The sequence below is a fragment of the Pleurodeles waltl genome, chromosome 6 (assembly GCF_031143425.1).
Source record: "Pleurodeles waltl isolate 20211129_DDA chromosome 6, aPleWal1.hap1.20221129, whole genome shotgun sequence".
NCBI classification, from domain to species: domain Eukaryota; kingdom Metazoa; phylum Chordata; class Amphibia; order Caudata; family Salamandridae; genus Pleurodeles; species Pleurodeles waltl.
This window is the reverse complement of record NC_090445.1, coordinates 337,276,078-337,292,190: the sequence shown is the minus strand read 5'-3', so window position 1 is coordinate 337,292,190 and position 16,113 is coordinate 337,276,078. Positions and strand designations below refer to the sequence as shown.

At 46.0% G+C, this 16,113-nt stretch overlaps 1 protein-coding gene across 4 annotated transcripts in view; it reads right to left on the bottom strand.

Annotated features, from left to right (window-relative positions):
• Positions 1-16,113, bottom strand: part of ACIN1 (apoptotic chromatin condensation inducer 1) — a 729,433-nt gene that overhangs the window by 607,201 nt on the left and 106,119 nt on the right. For all 4 annotated transcript variants that reach the window (XM_069238220.1, XM_069238221.1, XM_069238222.1 and 1 more), the window contains exon 4: positions 5,704-5,811. In XM_069238220.1, coding sequence (XP_069094321.1) covers positions 5,704-5,811 — 108 coding nt within the window. The remainder of the gene's footprint in view (positions 1-5,703; positions 5,812-16,113) is intronic.

The following is a 16,113-nucleotide window of genomic DNA, read 5'->3' as shown; positions in this document are numbered from 1 at the left end:
AGCATAATAGAAAGTGACAAGTGACACTGAGAGATAGAGAAGAAAAAGTGTGCACAAATACGAAGGGGATGGAAAACAATAAATAGCTAGCATTATACAAACAGCTAGCATTTCATTACTATTAGTTTTACAGTATAATATCTCAGGAAAAAAAACTAGAGTGATTTGCCCTGCTCTTTCAATCATGTGGTGTTTTGCTAGCATTTCATACTACTTGGTTAGTGAACGTGCAACAATAAGATGGTATGAATGCTAAATAAACCAAGCCTCTGTTACAAACACAAGATTCAACGATACTTGTCTGCTTTTGACAGGGATGTTGAGGAAGCTCAACTCTCAATGCTGCCTTCAAGGATAGATCAGGACTTTAATGCCTTTCAATAGGGACTAACTCTTGTCTTTTGCGATTATATTTATCCAAAGGCCAACAGATATCTGAAATTGTACATAATGAGAAGCACCCTACCACAATACCATATGATCTTATCAGTAGTGCACTAGTCACCCATTACCACGGAGTCTCTAGGGTTTCAACTAAAAACGTTTCTGTATGCACCTAAAGTAAGACTCCCTACATGAACAGCTGAGGTTACTGAAATAGGGTGAAAGTTGGGTATCATACCGAAAGGTTTTGGCTTGTTGCAATATCACAGTTTCTACTGAATCTGACTTACCCAATTGAGATGGCATTGGTAATAATCCTTTTTCAATAAAGACAGACAAATACTGCAGTCAGTGTTGTTGGAAATGTGCCCTTTCTCCAGGGTCAACTTGAATTATTTTGCCTTTATGCTGAATTTTTTGCTGGCTATAGAACTAGGTCCACTTTACCCCTGCTAACCAGTGGTAAAGTGCCGGTGCTCCTTCTTTCAACATGGCAAACTGGTATTCTCCTGATTGGCAAATTTAACTTACCTATTAGTCCCTAGTGTATGGTGCCCAGGGTCTGTAATTTAAATGTCACAAGTGGACTGCAGCACCCACTGTGTAATCCTCTACAGTAACAATGTAAACATGAATGGAGGTCTGCTACCAGAGGCCTGGTTGTGCAGGTTTTAACTGCAAAATTTACAGGGCAAAATAATCCTTCTTAACAGACCTAAATCTTCCTTTTAAATATTATAAAGTCACCCCTAAGTAAACCTTTAAAGGCATAGTACATGATATTTAAAAGTAAGACACAGAAACGTTTATTTTTAATCATGTCCTTACAGTAAAAAAGCCATCAAACTATTTTCACTGTAACAGGTTTGGCTGTCCATAAGAAAACACTGGGTTGCAATATTAAATGCTTATCCAGTATCTCAAGAATGGGACTAGCTAGAAAAATATTTAAATGGTTATTTTTGAAAAGTTGGTAAATAGCAATTCAATGGTGAAGTTATATAACTTTAAAAAAGTTAACTTTGCCCTGCTGGAAGCTCCTGGAAGTTACATCTGTTCTCCCATTTCAGCCAGCCAGTAATTAGTATTTAAATAGGCATGAAGGAGGTGTGAACTTACTCCAAGGAGGAAAATAATAGTTTGCCCTGATTGGTCAGAGATGGCGTCTTTGAACATAACAGAATGTGCAAGGGGGACAGGGAGGATACTTTTTGACAATAAGGTGTTGCGTGATGTTTGACCAGTCTTCTGGGGCTTTTAATATGACACTTGGGGCGCACTTGAGGCCTCCCCTGTCACAGACAAATGTTAACTGACACCTGGGCCCTTCTGTTGTGTTCCCAGACAATTACAGTGTGCCTCTTTTGACATTGCAGTGTCACAGCATGTTTGACAGGTCTGCTAGGTTTACGTTTAACCTTTGGAACACAATTCAAAGAATAACAAAACAATTTGTGAGTATCTACTGTCTGGCTGCTGAAAGCTCAGCTTTGTTGTACCAGCCTTCTGTCTCTGAGAATGTTGTGGGTACAGGGACTGCATTAAACTGGATTTTGGATGTCAGATGTGGGAAGACACTGTGATTACCGTAGTACACCACACACACACACACCCACCCCCACACACCCAGCCTCCACAGTCCAGTTTTAGTGTGACTAAAGAATTCTTCCATCTTGAAAATGCCCAACGTAGGTATGGTTAGCCCCGGGAACCTTTCACCCCATCGGTTAGGGCATCCTTGAGGTCAGGCATAAGTGTGGCACCTTCAGGAACCCAGTTAAGAACACACTTGGACTTCAGGAAGATAATAAATGGACTGAACCTGCTATCTACAACATGGTGGACTTCAGGAAGATAATAAATGGACTGAACCTGCTATCTACAACATGGAGAACTCGACTTGCTCTCTTTTGTACTCAGGAAAAAGAAATGGACTCCCAGAGTCATAAGGATGAGCTCCTGTTAAAGCTACAGGAGCATAACAAGCTACAAGGGGTCTTTTCCTGCAATTGCCCAGCTGGCCTTTTGTAGCATGGCCCTTCTGTTGGCCTCATTTGTCACATTGTGAGTCTCTAAGTGCCTCCTCTGAGGTTCTGGTGGGTCTTAGGAGTGTACTCTGTGGTGGAATGGGACTAAAAGGACTAAAGTCAGAAAGTAAAATCTTTGACCAGGAGGAACCAGGTTAGTGTATTCAACCTGCATTCCAATGCGGTCAGTGTCTGTTAGAAATTGGGTCTTTGGTTGGCAGTCAGGTTACCCCCTGTCCAAGCAAGGATCCTCACTCTAGTCAGGGTAAAAGAGAAACACCTTCAGCTAACCCCCCCCTCACTCCCTTGGTAGCTTGGCACAAGCAGGCAGGCTTAACCTCAGAGTGCTAGGTGTAAAGTATTTGTACCAACACACACATAGTAATTCAATGAAAACACTACAAAATGACACAAGACAGGTTTAGAAAAATGGAAAATACTTATCTAAACAAAACAAGACCAAAACGACAAAAATCCACCATACACAAGTCAAGTTATTAATTAAAAAGTAAAAAGAGTCTTCAGGTTCTTTTAAACACAACGCCATCGCTGTTAGCCTGAAAATGTACCTGGGTCGCGTCCAAATAACCTGCATGGGCGAGTGTGCGCCGAAAAAGGTAAGTGGTGCGTCGATTTCTCACCTGCAAGCGAGATCATGCGTCTTTCTCCTTCTCCAGTCCGATCGGCGTCCGTCGTTTCTTTCCCCGCAGGAGAGCGATGCATCGATCCGGACAAAGCACCTCGGGTCCGGGCAGGCTTGCGTTGTTTTTCAGCGCCCAGCGATGTTGCGTCGTTGCAGCCTCCGTCAGCCATGACGAGTGTCTGCTCTCAGAGGTTGCGTCGGAATTTCCCAGCACGGCGATCTGTGCGTGGATTTCCAACCTTGGTCCACCAGCTTCACCTGTCAAGGCCCCAGGAGCTGGATAGGGCACCACTTGTCAGGGCAGGAGTCTCAGCAGAGGCTCAGGTGCTGCCAGAGATAAGTCTTTGTTGTCCCTGAGACTTCAACAACAGGAGGCAAGCTCAGTTTCAAGCCCTTGGAGAATTCTTCACAAGCAGGAAGGCACAGAAAGTCCAGTCTTTGTCCTCTTGCACAGGCAGAAGCAGCAACTGCAGGCTAGCTCCAGAACAGAAAGCACGGTCACAGACAGGGCAGCTCTTCCTCCTCAGCTCTTCTCCAGGCAGAGGTTCCTCTTGGTTTCCAGAAGTGATCTAAAGTCTTTGGTTTTGGGTGCCCTTCTTATACCCATTTTGCCCTTTGAAGCAGGCTTACTTCAAAGCAAAGTCTCTCTTGTTTGTGAAAGCCTGCCTTGCCCAGGCCAGGCCCCAGACACACACGAGGGGGTTGGAGACTGCATTGTGTGAGGGCAGGCACAGCCCTTTCAGGTGTGAGTGACCACTTCTCCCCTCCCTCCTAGCACAAATGGCTCATCAGAATATGCAGGCTACACCCCAGCTCCCTTTGTGTCACTGACTAGAGAGAGGTGCAAACAGCCCAACTGTCAAACTGACCCAGACAGGGAATCCACAAACAGGCAGAGTCACAGAATGGTTTAAGCAAGAAAATGCTCACTTTCTAAAAGGGGCATTTTCAAACACACAATCTTAAAATCAACTTTACTGAAAGATGTATTTTTAAATTGTGAGCTCAGAGACCCCAAATTTCACAAGTCTATCCGCTCCCAAAGGGAATCTACACTTTAATCATATTTAAAGGCAGCACCCATGCTAGCTATGAGAGGGATAGGCCTTGTAACAGTGAAAACCGAATTTACCAGTATTTTACTGTTAGGACATATAAAACACATTGGAAAATGTCCTACCTTAAACACACACTGCGCCCTGCCCATGGGGATACCTAGGGCCTACCTTAGGGGTGTCGTACATGTAAGAAAAGGGAAGGTTTAGGCTTGGCAAGTGGGTACACTTGCCAAGTCGAATTGGCAGTTTAAAAACTGCACAAACAGACACTGCAGTGGCAGGTCTGAGCCATGTTTACAGAGCTACTAATGTTGGTGGCACAACCAGTGCTGCAGGCCCACTAGTAGCATTTGATTTACAGGCCCTGGGCACCTCTAGTGCACTCTACTAGGCACTTACCAGTAAATCAAATATGCCAATCATGGATGAACCAATTACATACACATTTCTTATAGGAGCACTTGCACTTTAGCACTGGATAGAAGTGGTAAAGTGCCCAGAGTAACAAAAAAGAGCAAAAACAGGGTCCAGCACACATCAACAACCTGGGAAACAGAGGCAAAAAGTCAAGGGAGACCACACCAAGGATGACAAGTCTAACAGTTTCAAATTGGGCCAAGGTCCTGATCTACCATGACCATCCTCATCACTTTGCTTCTTGGTGGTATTTCTACTTACAAATTTTAAAAAACTCATACCTTCAGTTCCCCTTATTGGATGTTTGGCATCTTGGTGTTGTTTTGTTTATTAAATTTCACTCTACTTCTCTTGATTCATTTGGGATTGTTATTGTTTTGCATTTTAACTTTATTACTGTATTAGTACTGCATAAACACTCACACATTGCCTCTATTTCATGCATTTCTGCTCTGTGCCTTCGCTACTAGAAAGTTGAGCTCAATGTTTTTTCAGTGAATTTAGTGGTTCGCCCTGTCAATGATTGTCATTATAACTTGAGGTGGGTACTTACCCCCTCAACTAATAACCCAATTTTGTACAAATATTATAAGGTTGAGGTGGGTTAGCCACAGATAACTGTCTGCTACAAGCAAAGCAATGTTTGAAACTGGAGGTGAATAGCATACAACAGAGAGAGGCAAAATAATGTTTTTCATAAAAAATATATGACAATCAATAAGAAGTGGCTAAAATAATTCCCAACATGGCAGAAGAGAGAACAACAAATCTGGGAACTACTTAGAAGCCAATTCCTGTGCTTTGCCAAAGTTTTCAAGAGAGACAAGGTGCAGGGAGGAATGTATGTTTTACCTCTGAAATATGTGATCTGATAGCGTGTTATGGATAAGCTTTCCTATCCCTGCTTCTGACTTCAGGAAATTCACCATTGCAACGGTAAGAAGCATACTAAAACCATGGCAGGCATAAACTCTAAGAAGCACGCAGACAGCATAAAAAGTGACAAGCTAGCATACGCACACATAGGTAGACAAACACACACAAAGATAAAAATGACAAAGACGCACACACAAACATGGCACGAGCAAGGATATCGGAAGCCTAACATAGAATGTATGATACTTAACCAGTATGCAGTATACACCAAGCAGGATATGTCAAACACAATACATACTTGGTGTATATTTAGTAGATTCTTGAGTTTCTGTGCCGGTGTGAAGCTGATCAGGCGGCTTGGAAGGCGGATCAGGTGGTCGGATTTCTTCATATACATCAAAAGCCTCTAAAAATGTCAAAGATAAGAGTGATTAGCTCCCAGGATGCATACAAAATAATATAATATGCAGGTAACCTAAGCTCTGGAAACAAGAGCTCTCAGGACTTAGATGGAACTGATCATCATATAGAAGTCTATCAAAGGGCCTTATCATTAATATGAGGAAGATCACCCCATACTGCAGAACTGTATTAATTGGACTTATAAGGATTACATGAAAATATACCACCCAAGGCAAGACTGTTAAAGGTCTAAACAGGAGAAGTGAACTGAACAGGACCTCACTAACCTGTACGTGCCAATCAAAGGATCTCATTAGTAGCATGAGAAATACTTTGCCACCCTGCACTGCCAAAGGGCTTAATCAAGGGTACTCTGGAGGAATTCATCTCACAAGCTCACTGCATGATAAAGCCTAACCAGGAGCTATGACTGAGAGCGACCACTGTCCTATATAAATGTATTGATCACACTCATTAGAGGAACTGTAAGAGATATCGCACTGTGCAAATACAGGGAAGGACTTTATCAAAAGAACAGAGAGAAATTTGTTACATTTGTACAAACCTATTAAAGGGCCTTGTCAGCAGTGGGTCTGAGGGGGATCTAAAGTCTCTGTTAAATTTACTGAAGGGCCTTCGGAGGAGTGTTGGACTTGGCCTTTTTTGCCAAGTCTCCCCCAGACGTCTGCCTTTAATTGCTGGACCTGTTTTGTTGGCATTATGACTTGCACACTTTACCACTGCTAACCTGTGCTAAACTGCTTGTGTTCCCACCTTCAAACATGGTGAAGTTGGCTTACACCTAATTGGCACATTTATTTCACTTGCAAGTCCCTAGAAAATGGCACTACATGTACACAGGGCCTGCAAATTAAATGCAGTATTCTTTGTACCACCCTCTAAAGTAGCCTTATAACACATGACTCAGGCTTGCCACTGCAGCCTGTAGTGCAGTTTTAAACTGCCATTTCGATACATATAAGGCCTAAACCTTTTCTTTTCAATACATATAAGTAAACCCTAAAGTAGGATCTAAAGGCTTATAATGCAGGGTGCCTTGTATTTAAAAAGTAGGACGTGTGGGTTTAAGTTTTACACTTCCTAGTACTGAAAAACTCCTGAAGTCGTTTTTCACTACTGTAAGGCCTATCTTACCCATTCACCAATGTGATGTGACCTTATTCTGTTTAATAAGTGATAATTTTTATTAGGATGTGATAGACATATGATATTTAGACTCAAACAAATTGTAACATTAAAATCTCTTCAAGGGTAAAGCCGGATTTAAAGGCACAATTCTGAAAATGCCACTTTTAAAAAGTTAGCATTTTCTTGTCTATTTGCGCCTTCTGCCAGTATCCGGGCTCAAATCACTGAATGACTCTGCTGTTGGGATTTGTATATTCCTTTCAGACAGTAACACAAAATAGGATTAGATATGGACAGAATGGTTGTACCAAGCCCCACTTACATTTCAAAGGGCTTTGCTTCTGCAACACACAAAGGAATCTGACAGCAGTCGTTTGTCACTCCAGACATCTTGGAACCCAGGGGAGGGAAAGAACTTTCCAGAACCAGTTGTGGTGACAGTATAGGGGGTACCCCCACTTTAAAGACTGGTACCAGGTATACATATTGGACCTGCTGAGCAAACTCAACAGTGTACTCCTGGACATTACAGACGGACTGCCTTTTGTCGGAGAGGACTGTCCCGCCGTTTGAGGTTTGCACTGTTCCCCAGAGGACTGCCCTGCTACTTAAGGCCTGCCCTTTTCCCCTAGAGGGCTGCCCTGTGCTTGAGGCCTGCCTTGTTCCCCAGAAGACTGACCTGCTGCTTGAGGCCTGCCCTGCTCAATGAGAAGGAAGACTGGACCTGCTCCCTTCACCCCAGGCTACCATAGTGAATCCAGTGGTCAGTAAATGACCTCCTGTCTGAACTACAGGACACAACAAGCTAGAGAGGCTTCCCTACAACAGTCCAGTTGACCTGCTGCAGCTGGAGCTGCCTGAGCCTTGCTGGCCTCTGCTAGATTGAGTCCCTGATCCCCATGAGGTGGCTCCCCAGGTCCTGGTCCTTTGGCTGGCATCATAGTGCACCTATCTACAAGAAAAGGTGAAATCCTAAAGTTTTGGGCTCTTTGTGACCCCAAACGGACACATTCACGCTACGACTCTGCCGCTGCTGATGACCGTCAATGTGAAGCTCTGATTAACCTGACTCTTGGCACTACAGTGACCACTTGCAGCAACCAGCAATGCAAAATCTGCACTTCATGCTAAAGCAAAAACAGTATGCATTGACTGGTAATGCAAAGCTCCAGCAACAACTGTCTGCAGTGTCTGACTGGGTCCTAGTGCTACAGCAACGACCGTCCACAACACCAGGCCTGCTACAGCGGTGAATATCCACGACGCTCTCCTTGTTCCTTGGCCTCCTTTGCCGCAAACTGGACTCTTGGCGCCAGACTTTGAGAAGTTAACTTTTTAGCAGGACTAACCTGGTCCCTGTATCTCGGTTAGCCTGAACTTGTTTCTTTCCCCCGTCTAGCACGACCAGTTGACTGCAAGTAGCAAGCGCTATATCAAACCAAATAGTTAGAATTGAAGCCAGCATTGCTCCTGTTGTTGCCACAGGTGAGGGACTACATCTACCAGCAGGCTCTGGGTCCCAGGAGTTGGTCCCTGAGCACATCTGGCCCACATTGGTATAAAAATCCCGTCTCATCCCGCTGCGTGGCAAGCAAGCATTGTTCCTGTTGTTGCCACAAGTGAGGGACTACATCTACCAGCAGGCTTTGGCCCCCAGGAGGCGGCTCCTGAGCTCACCTGGCCCACAGCGCTATAAAAAGTGCCTCTTCATTCTGCCGCATGGGAAGCCAGCATTGTTTCTGCTGTTGCCTTGAGTGAGGGACTACATCTACAGTAGGTTCTGGGCCCCAGGAGGTGGTCCCTGAGCACACCTGGCCCACAGAGCTAAAAAAAAACTCCTCTTCATCCTGTTGTGCAGGACGCACCCAGGCAAAGCCCGGGCCCATCCTGAGCCTGTAAGTGAGAGGATGCAGCAGGGTAGGGCCACCCTCCTTGGCTCTGCTCCATCGGAGGACAGAGATAAACAAGTTACTTACCTTTGGTAACGCTTTTTCTGGTGGATACAGTAGCTAACTGTGGATTCCTCACCTTATGAATTCTCCCAATGCACCAACATTCGACGAACATTTTCTTCCCAGCTCTTCATGTTGACGAGGACGTCACAATTGTATGGCTTCGCACGTGACTCCGTCTGACATCATCGTGGCAATAGAAAGTCCTCCCCGGTGTGCTGAAGTCAGTTTCTCAATTTCTTACGTGCCTTCAAGGCGAACAGGTGAATACCAGCTTCACAAGAACAACATATATATACCAATCTAAATACAAATATAAATCACAATATTTGTTTATATAAAAAAACACCAAAAACGTATCTACATTTATAGCAAAAGAGGTCTTGGTATGACCAGAGAGGCAACGGGGATGCGGGTGGAACTGTGAGGAATCCACAGGTAGCTACTGCATCCACCAGAAAATTCATTACCGAAGGTAAGTAACTTGTTCTTCTGATGGATACAACTACCTGTGGATTCCTCACCTTATGAATAGAATCCCGACGCAGTCCTGCACTCGGAGGTGAGTGCCTGACCGGTCACACCAAGCAATCCTGTAAAACAGAACGTGCAAAATGGCCGTCCCTCCTAACTTCCGAGTCTAAGCAACAATGCGTTGCAAAAGTGTGGAGGGAAGCCCAAGCTGCGGCCTTACAACTTTCAGCAACTGGGACACCTCTAGCCAAGGCCGAAGTGGCAAACTTAGCCCTGGTGGAATGGGCCCTAATGCCTTCAGGAGGAACCTCCTTTGCCAGTGAATTACAAATCTTTATGCAAAGAATGACCCACCTGCAAAGAGTTCTCTTGTGAACGGCTTTGCCCTTCATCTTGCCCACATATCCAATGAAGAGTTGATCATCAATACGAAAGTCTTTTGTCCTTTCAATGCAAAAACCCAAAGCCCTTCTTGGATCTAGGTGATGAAGTCTTTCCTCCTCCTTTGAAGGATGGGGAGGAGGGTAAAAGGACGAGAGTGTTACAGATTGCCCCATATGAAAGGGAGTGACAACCTTAGGAAGGAAAGCCGCCCTGCTTCTCAGCATCACCTTGTCAGCCTGAGAGGAGGTAAAAGGTTTCACACTAAGAGCCGGGAGCTCACTCACATGCCTACCAGACATGATAGCTGTGAGGAAAACTATTTTCAAAACTAAAAGTCTCAACGGACAAGAATGCATAGGCTCAAATGATGAACCCATTAAAAAAGTAAGAACCAAATTTAAATCCCACTGAGGCATGAGAAACAGATTGGGAGGAAACTTGTTAGTCAGGCCTCTCAAGAACCTAATAACTATAGGAGACTTAAATAGGGAAGGCTGATCAGGAAGGCACATAAAGGCCGACAGCGCCGATAAATAACTCTTCACAGTCGCAACTGCACATATCTTCTGTGCCAAGGAAAGGGCAAAAAGCAAAACATCAGACAAATGGGCCTTTAAAGGATCAACTTGATTCTCTCCACACCAAGCAACAAATTTTGCCCATCTGTTAGCATAGACAGTCTTGGTGGAGTGTTGCCTGGCCGATAATATAACATCCACCAATTCTGGAGGGACAGAAAAGGAACTCAGACTGCCTCGTTCAATCTCCAGGCATGTAGGTGCAGGCTCTGGAGGTGGGGGTGTAGAACCTGCCCCGGCGACTGGGAGAGGAGGTCTGCCCTGTGAGGGAGATGGAGCGGAAGCCCCAGTGAGAGTTGGAGAAGGTCTGTTTACCACACCTTTCTTGGCTAATCCAGGGCTATTAAAATGACTTGAGCCCGAATCTTTCTCAGAACCCGAGGAATCAAGGGTATTGGGGGGGAGAGGAAGCGTAAAGTAACTGGTCACACCAAGACATCTGAAACGCGTCCCCCAACACTCCCTGCACCGGATACTGGAGGCTGCAGAACGACATGCAGTGTGCATTCTCCTGAGTGGCAAACAGGTATATCTGTGGGAATCCCCACATCTGGAAGATGTGAAGAACCAGGTCTGGATGGAGACGCCACTTGTGATCCGCCGAGAAATGCCGACTGAGACTGTCAGCACGTACGTTGAGAACTCTGGGCAGATGGTTTGCTACTATGCAAATACAATGGCCCTATGCCCACGACCAGAGCCGCAGAGCCTCTCTGCAGAGAAGATACGACCCTACTCCTCCCTGCTTGTTGCTTTGCCACATTGTGGTAGTGTTGTCTGTCAAGACTTGAATTGACAGACTGCAAGGGGACGGGAGAAAAGCCTTCAGAGCCAGAATTATTGCCTGTAATTCCAACAGATTGAGGTGAAACATCTATTCTACTGGAGACCAATGACCTTTGATCTCCAGGTCCCTCAGATGAGCTCCCCTCCCAGAGGTAGGAGGCAAAACGGCCTTCCTTGGGAAAGGTTGTCGTCCACAGCCCACCATCATAGATCCACTGCAGCGTCTCTGGAGATCGTTATCGACTCCTCAAGAGCCCCTTTATGTTGAAACAACTGCTTGTGGAGACACCACTGGAGAGCCCTCATGTGCCAACGTGCATGAGTGACCACCAGAATGCAAGAAGCGAACAGACCGAGCAGACGTAGGACCTTGAGGACCGGAACAGCCGCTCCCTTTTGAAACATTGGAATCAATGCCTGAATGTCCTGAATCCGCTGAGGCGGACGATAGGCCCGACTCAATGTTGTATCCAGTACAGCCCCAATGAACAGGAGGCGCTGAGAAGGCTCCTAGGTGAGACTTTGGCACGTTTACCGTAAAACCCAGCCTGAACAACAACTGTGTTGACATTAGCAAGTGATGCAGCACAAGCTCTGGGGACTTGGCTTTCATCAGCCAATCGTCCAGGTACAGGAATACAGATACTCCCTTCCTTATGAGGTCCGTTGCGACCACCGCCATCACCTTCGTGAAGACTCGAGGTGCGGAAATAAGACCAAAAGGAAGGACCGCAAACTGGTAGTGTTGCGACCCTACCACTAACCGGAGATACTTCCTATGCGACTTCAGAATGGGAATATGAAAATAAGCATCCTGCAAATCGACAGACACCATCCAGTCTTCCTTGTTCAATGCCAGAAGCACCTGTGCTAGAGTCAGCATTTTGAATTTCTCCTGTTTGAGGAACCAATTCAAAATCTTCAGGTCCAGGATAGGCCTCAATCGACCATCCTTCTTGGAAATCAGAAAATATCTCGAATAGCATTTGTGACCCCGTTCCTGCTCGGAACAAACTCCACTGCACCCTTTAACAAAAGGAATTGCACCTCTTGCTGAAGCAACAGGAGATGATCTTACGAGCAAAATGAATGATGGGGAGGGATGTGAGGGAGAAACTCCCGAAATGGAAGGGCATAACCTTTCTCCACAATATTTAGCGCCCAAGAGTCCGATGTGACTAACTCCCACTGGGGGAGAAAATGAAATATCCTGCCCTCTACTGGAGAAGCATGATCCAAGATGGATAGAAAACTAGGGCTGCTTTCCTTGTTGGGTTCCCCCAGAGGAAGAGGATGAGGCAGGAGTCTGCTAGGTGGCTCCTCGTATTCTAGCCCTGCCCCGCTGTTGCATGCTGGACTGTGGCCTTCCACGAAAAAATGATCCACGGCCAAACCCCCTGAACCTCCGAAAGGATCTAAAAGAAGGATGCTGAAGCCTGTAGCCCCAAAGATCTTGCAGTAGCCCTGCTGTCTTTAAAACCCTCAAAAGCAGAGTCGGCCTTGGACGCAAACAACTTCTTGCCATCAAACGGAAGGTCCAACAAAGTTGTTTGAACATCTGTGGAAAAGCCAGAAGACCTAAGCCACCCATGCCTCCTGGTTGCCACCGAAGTGCCCATTGCCCTGGCCACTGAATCAGCTGTATCCAGACCCGACTGGATAATCTGCTTGGCCGCCGCTTGAGTGTCCATAAGGAGCTCATCAAAGTGCCCCTGTATATCCTGAGGCAAGCTCGGCACCACAGCTCTAGCTGTATCCATCAGGGCATGAACATACCTCCCCAGCACACAGGTAGCATTGACCGATTTCAAGGTCATTTTACATGAGGAGAAACCTTTCTTAGCTGCTTGCTCCATCCTCTTAGACTCCCTATCCGATGGAGTAGAAGGAAACAAGCCAGGTGCAGATCGGGCAGAATAAGAAGCTTGAACGACCAAGCTCTCAGGAGTGGGATGTTGAGACAAAAATTGAGGATCCCCAGGAGCAACTCTGTACCTCCTAGCCACAGTCCTGGAAACCACTGGAATTGTGACATGTTTCCTCCAAATGTCTAAAATGGGCTCAGTAAGGGCATCATTAAAAGGGAGTAGGGGCTCCGCAGATGTAGAGGGAGGATGTAACACCTCAATCAAGATGTTTGTCTTCACCTCTGATGCTGGTAACGGAAGTTCCAAGAATTCAGCAGCCTTCCTTATAACACTTTGATAAGATGCTGCCTCCTCTGTAAATTCGCCTGGGGATGAACGATCCCACTCAGGGGATGTATATAGTACACTTGCAGAGTCCAGACCCTGAAATTCCCCCATAGGCTCAGGAATCTCTCCTTTCTCCAACAACTGTTGTTGATATTCCTGCTTCTCCAAGAGTCTCAAGGCTGTCCTCATTGATCTCAATCTGGCCTCCAATCTCGGCGTCGACAGAGAATTAGCTGATGTCGACGACGCCGGTTTCAAGGCAGATGAATGCTCTGGTGGAGGAGATGGTGGAGATACACTGCGTCCTGACCGAGATCCATCCGGTGCCGGCATCGACTCCATCGGCGCCGTCGGTAACATCATAGAGGACGACGCAGTCATCGCACCGAACCAGCACCTTCAGCCGGATAGAAGAGTACAAACGGAACCTGTTTGTACAGTGCCGGCGAACCCAATGAGAAAGCTAATGGACCCGTGGGACCAGCCAGTGTACCAGTGGGAGCCATAGCCTTGTTGAAAATGCTAAACATAGCATAAAGGAACGCTGCTGGGTCCGCTCCCGGAGTTGGGAAGGCAGGAAACCTCTGCTCATCTTGGGTCGGATCCAAAACTTGCGCCACCGGCTCCTGAGCTAACACAGGTGAAAGATGAATCGGAGGACTCGCCGACCTCAATCAATGACGGCGCCAGAGAAGCCTGAGGACTCTGAGGCTGAGGAGTGATCATTGGACTGACCTCCCAAGCTGTACGACGTCGTCTCAGAGGGGACCGAGACCGATCTCTGGAAGAAAGGTGTCAAGAATCATGCCGGCACCGCTTCTTATGAGATCTCAAGGACTTATGTGAAGAAGAGTCCCTCGCCTTAGATCTTCGATGACCCTTGTGCCCCCTCTTAGCTTTTGCCAAGATGAGCTTAGCCTCTCTCTCTTTTAAGGCCTTCGGGTTCATCCACTGGCAGGACACGCACCACTCCAAGTCGTGGTACGAACTTAGGCACCACAAGCAGTCCTCATGAGGGTCTGTGACTGACATTTGACCCCTGCACTCATGACAAGGCTTCAAACCTGAATTCTTTGGTGGAGATATTGTAACTAGTACAACAAGAACACCTTCGAAATAGTAACTGTTCGAGAGCCAGGAAAAAAACGTTAGCGGCGAAGGTGCGGAAAAAAGGGAACTGACGTCAGCACGCCGGCGAGGACTTCTTATTGCCACGATGACGTCAGGCGGAGCAGAGTGTGGAGCCATGCAATTGTGACGTCCTCGTCGACGTGAAGAGCTGGGCAGAAAATTTCCATTGACTGGTTGACAGCACAAGGCAAAGGTTCCCGTAGGTAGTGACCCTAGTTGTATGCCAGAGTAGATTTTTTATCACAAGTAATTTTAACCCAGAGGCCACAATGGTTAAAGATTCGGGGAAAGCAAGAAAACAACTAAGACATGCAGTGGAAAACTGTACACCTGACGAAATAGATGTACTAACGGAGGAGGTGGAAGGGTTGCTAGGTCCAAAAGCCAGGGGGACCAAATCAGGGAAGGGAGTGCAAGGAGATATTTCATCATTTTTTAAATCAAGGAGTAACTGAGTAGCACCACAACGTAATAGTAAGCTCCACAACCTGTAAATGATGCTAACTCCCTAATATCCACTCCACCTAGGAGACAGCCATTGACTTATATCACAGAAGGTCATACAACAACAGTAGAATGAACCAATCGGTTTGATGTACTAGGGACCTTAGATGGTTGCAGAACAGGAAAATCTCTGCCACTGACACCTCCTCCTAGTGCACCGGACATTGAACCAAATCTTACTCACTCTCAGATCGCCACTATAAAAGAAGAGATAAAGGAGCTAAGGGAACATATTACCAAGATGTCCCAAGCTCTAAATAAAAAACTGGACACCTTAACGAATTTGGTGACCTTAACACAAACCCAATTCATTTATCTGAGGAGGCACGTGGTACACACAGGAATCATGTAAAACATGTGGATAACATCAGCACCAATACTATCATTTCAGCTCATACCGAGCTCTATGTATACCCAAGGCACACAGTTTCAATGCGGGTAAAACAACGGAGGGACCTGTCAAACCCCCTATTAGCAGAGGTAGTAAACGCGCTCCCTCGGGAAGGGCAGGCAGCAAATTTCTACCAAACAAGGCCAAGGGGGGTATATAACAACTCACAAGAACGTTATTGCCCCTCAGACCAACCACTTACCCGCATAAGATATTTGTCATTCAGTAAAACGGATTATGATATATATCTAATCAGTATCCCAAGGCTGCGAGCCGGTGCAACCAATTGCCTAATTTACTAACAAACAAGGTAATCCATTGGCTCTGAAAGGTGAGAGGGTGCAGATCTGGTATCAGAGGGGACATCCTTACAGCTACTCAACTCAGTAATAATTATTTTTACTTTGACTACACAGGCTTTAAGTTGGTAAAAGCTGAGATTGCAGATGCCTTAAAAGCACTTGAACATAGATTTAAACTCCCAGATTAGACTCAAAGTCAATGCTCCGCATCCCCCTCCGACACACTGACTATTCTGTCCAACACCCATTTGTCATCTTTTAAGACCCCCATGCCTTCTTCTACTGTGAGTGGGGCCCACACAGCCGATCTACCTGATATCGACTGACTGACACAGGATTGGAATGAGGGAGGCATATCAAATGGACGGGAAGTAAGAGCTACTGCACCGAAGTGATGGGTACTTCTCCACAGCCAGGTACTCTGAAGGCATACACTAGAGATCCCAAACCCCCAGAGATA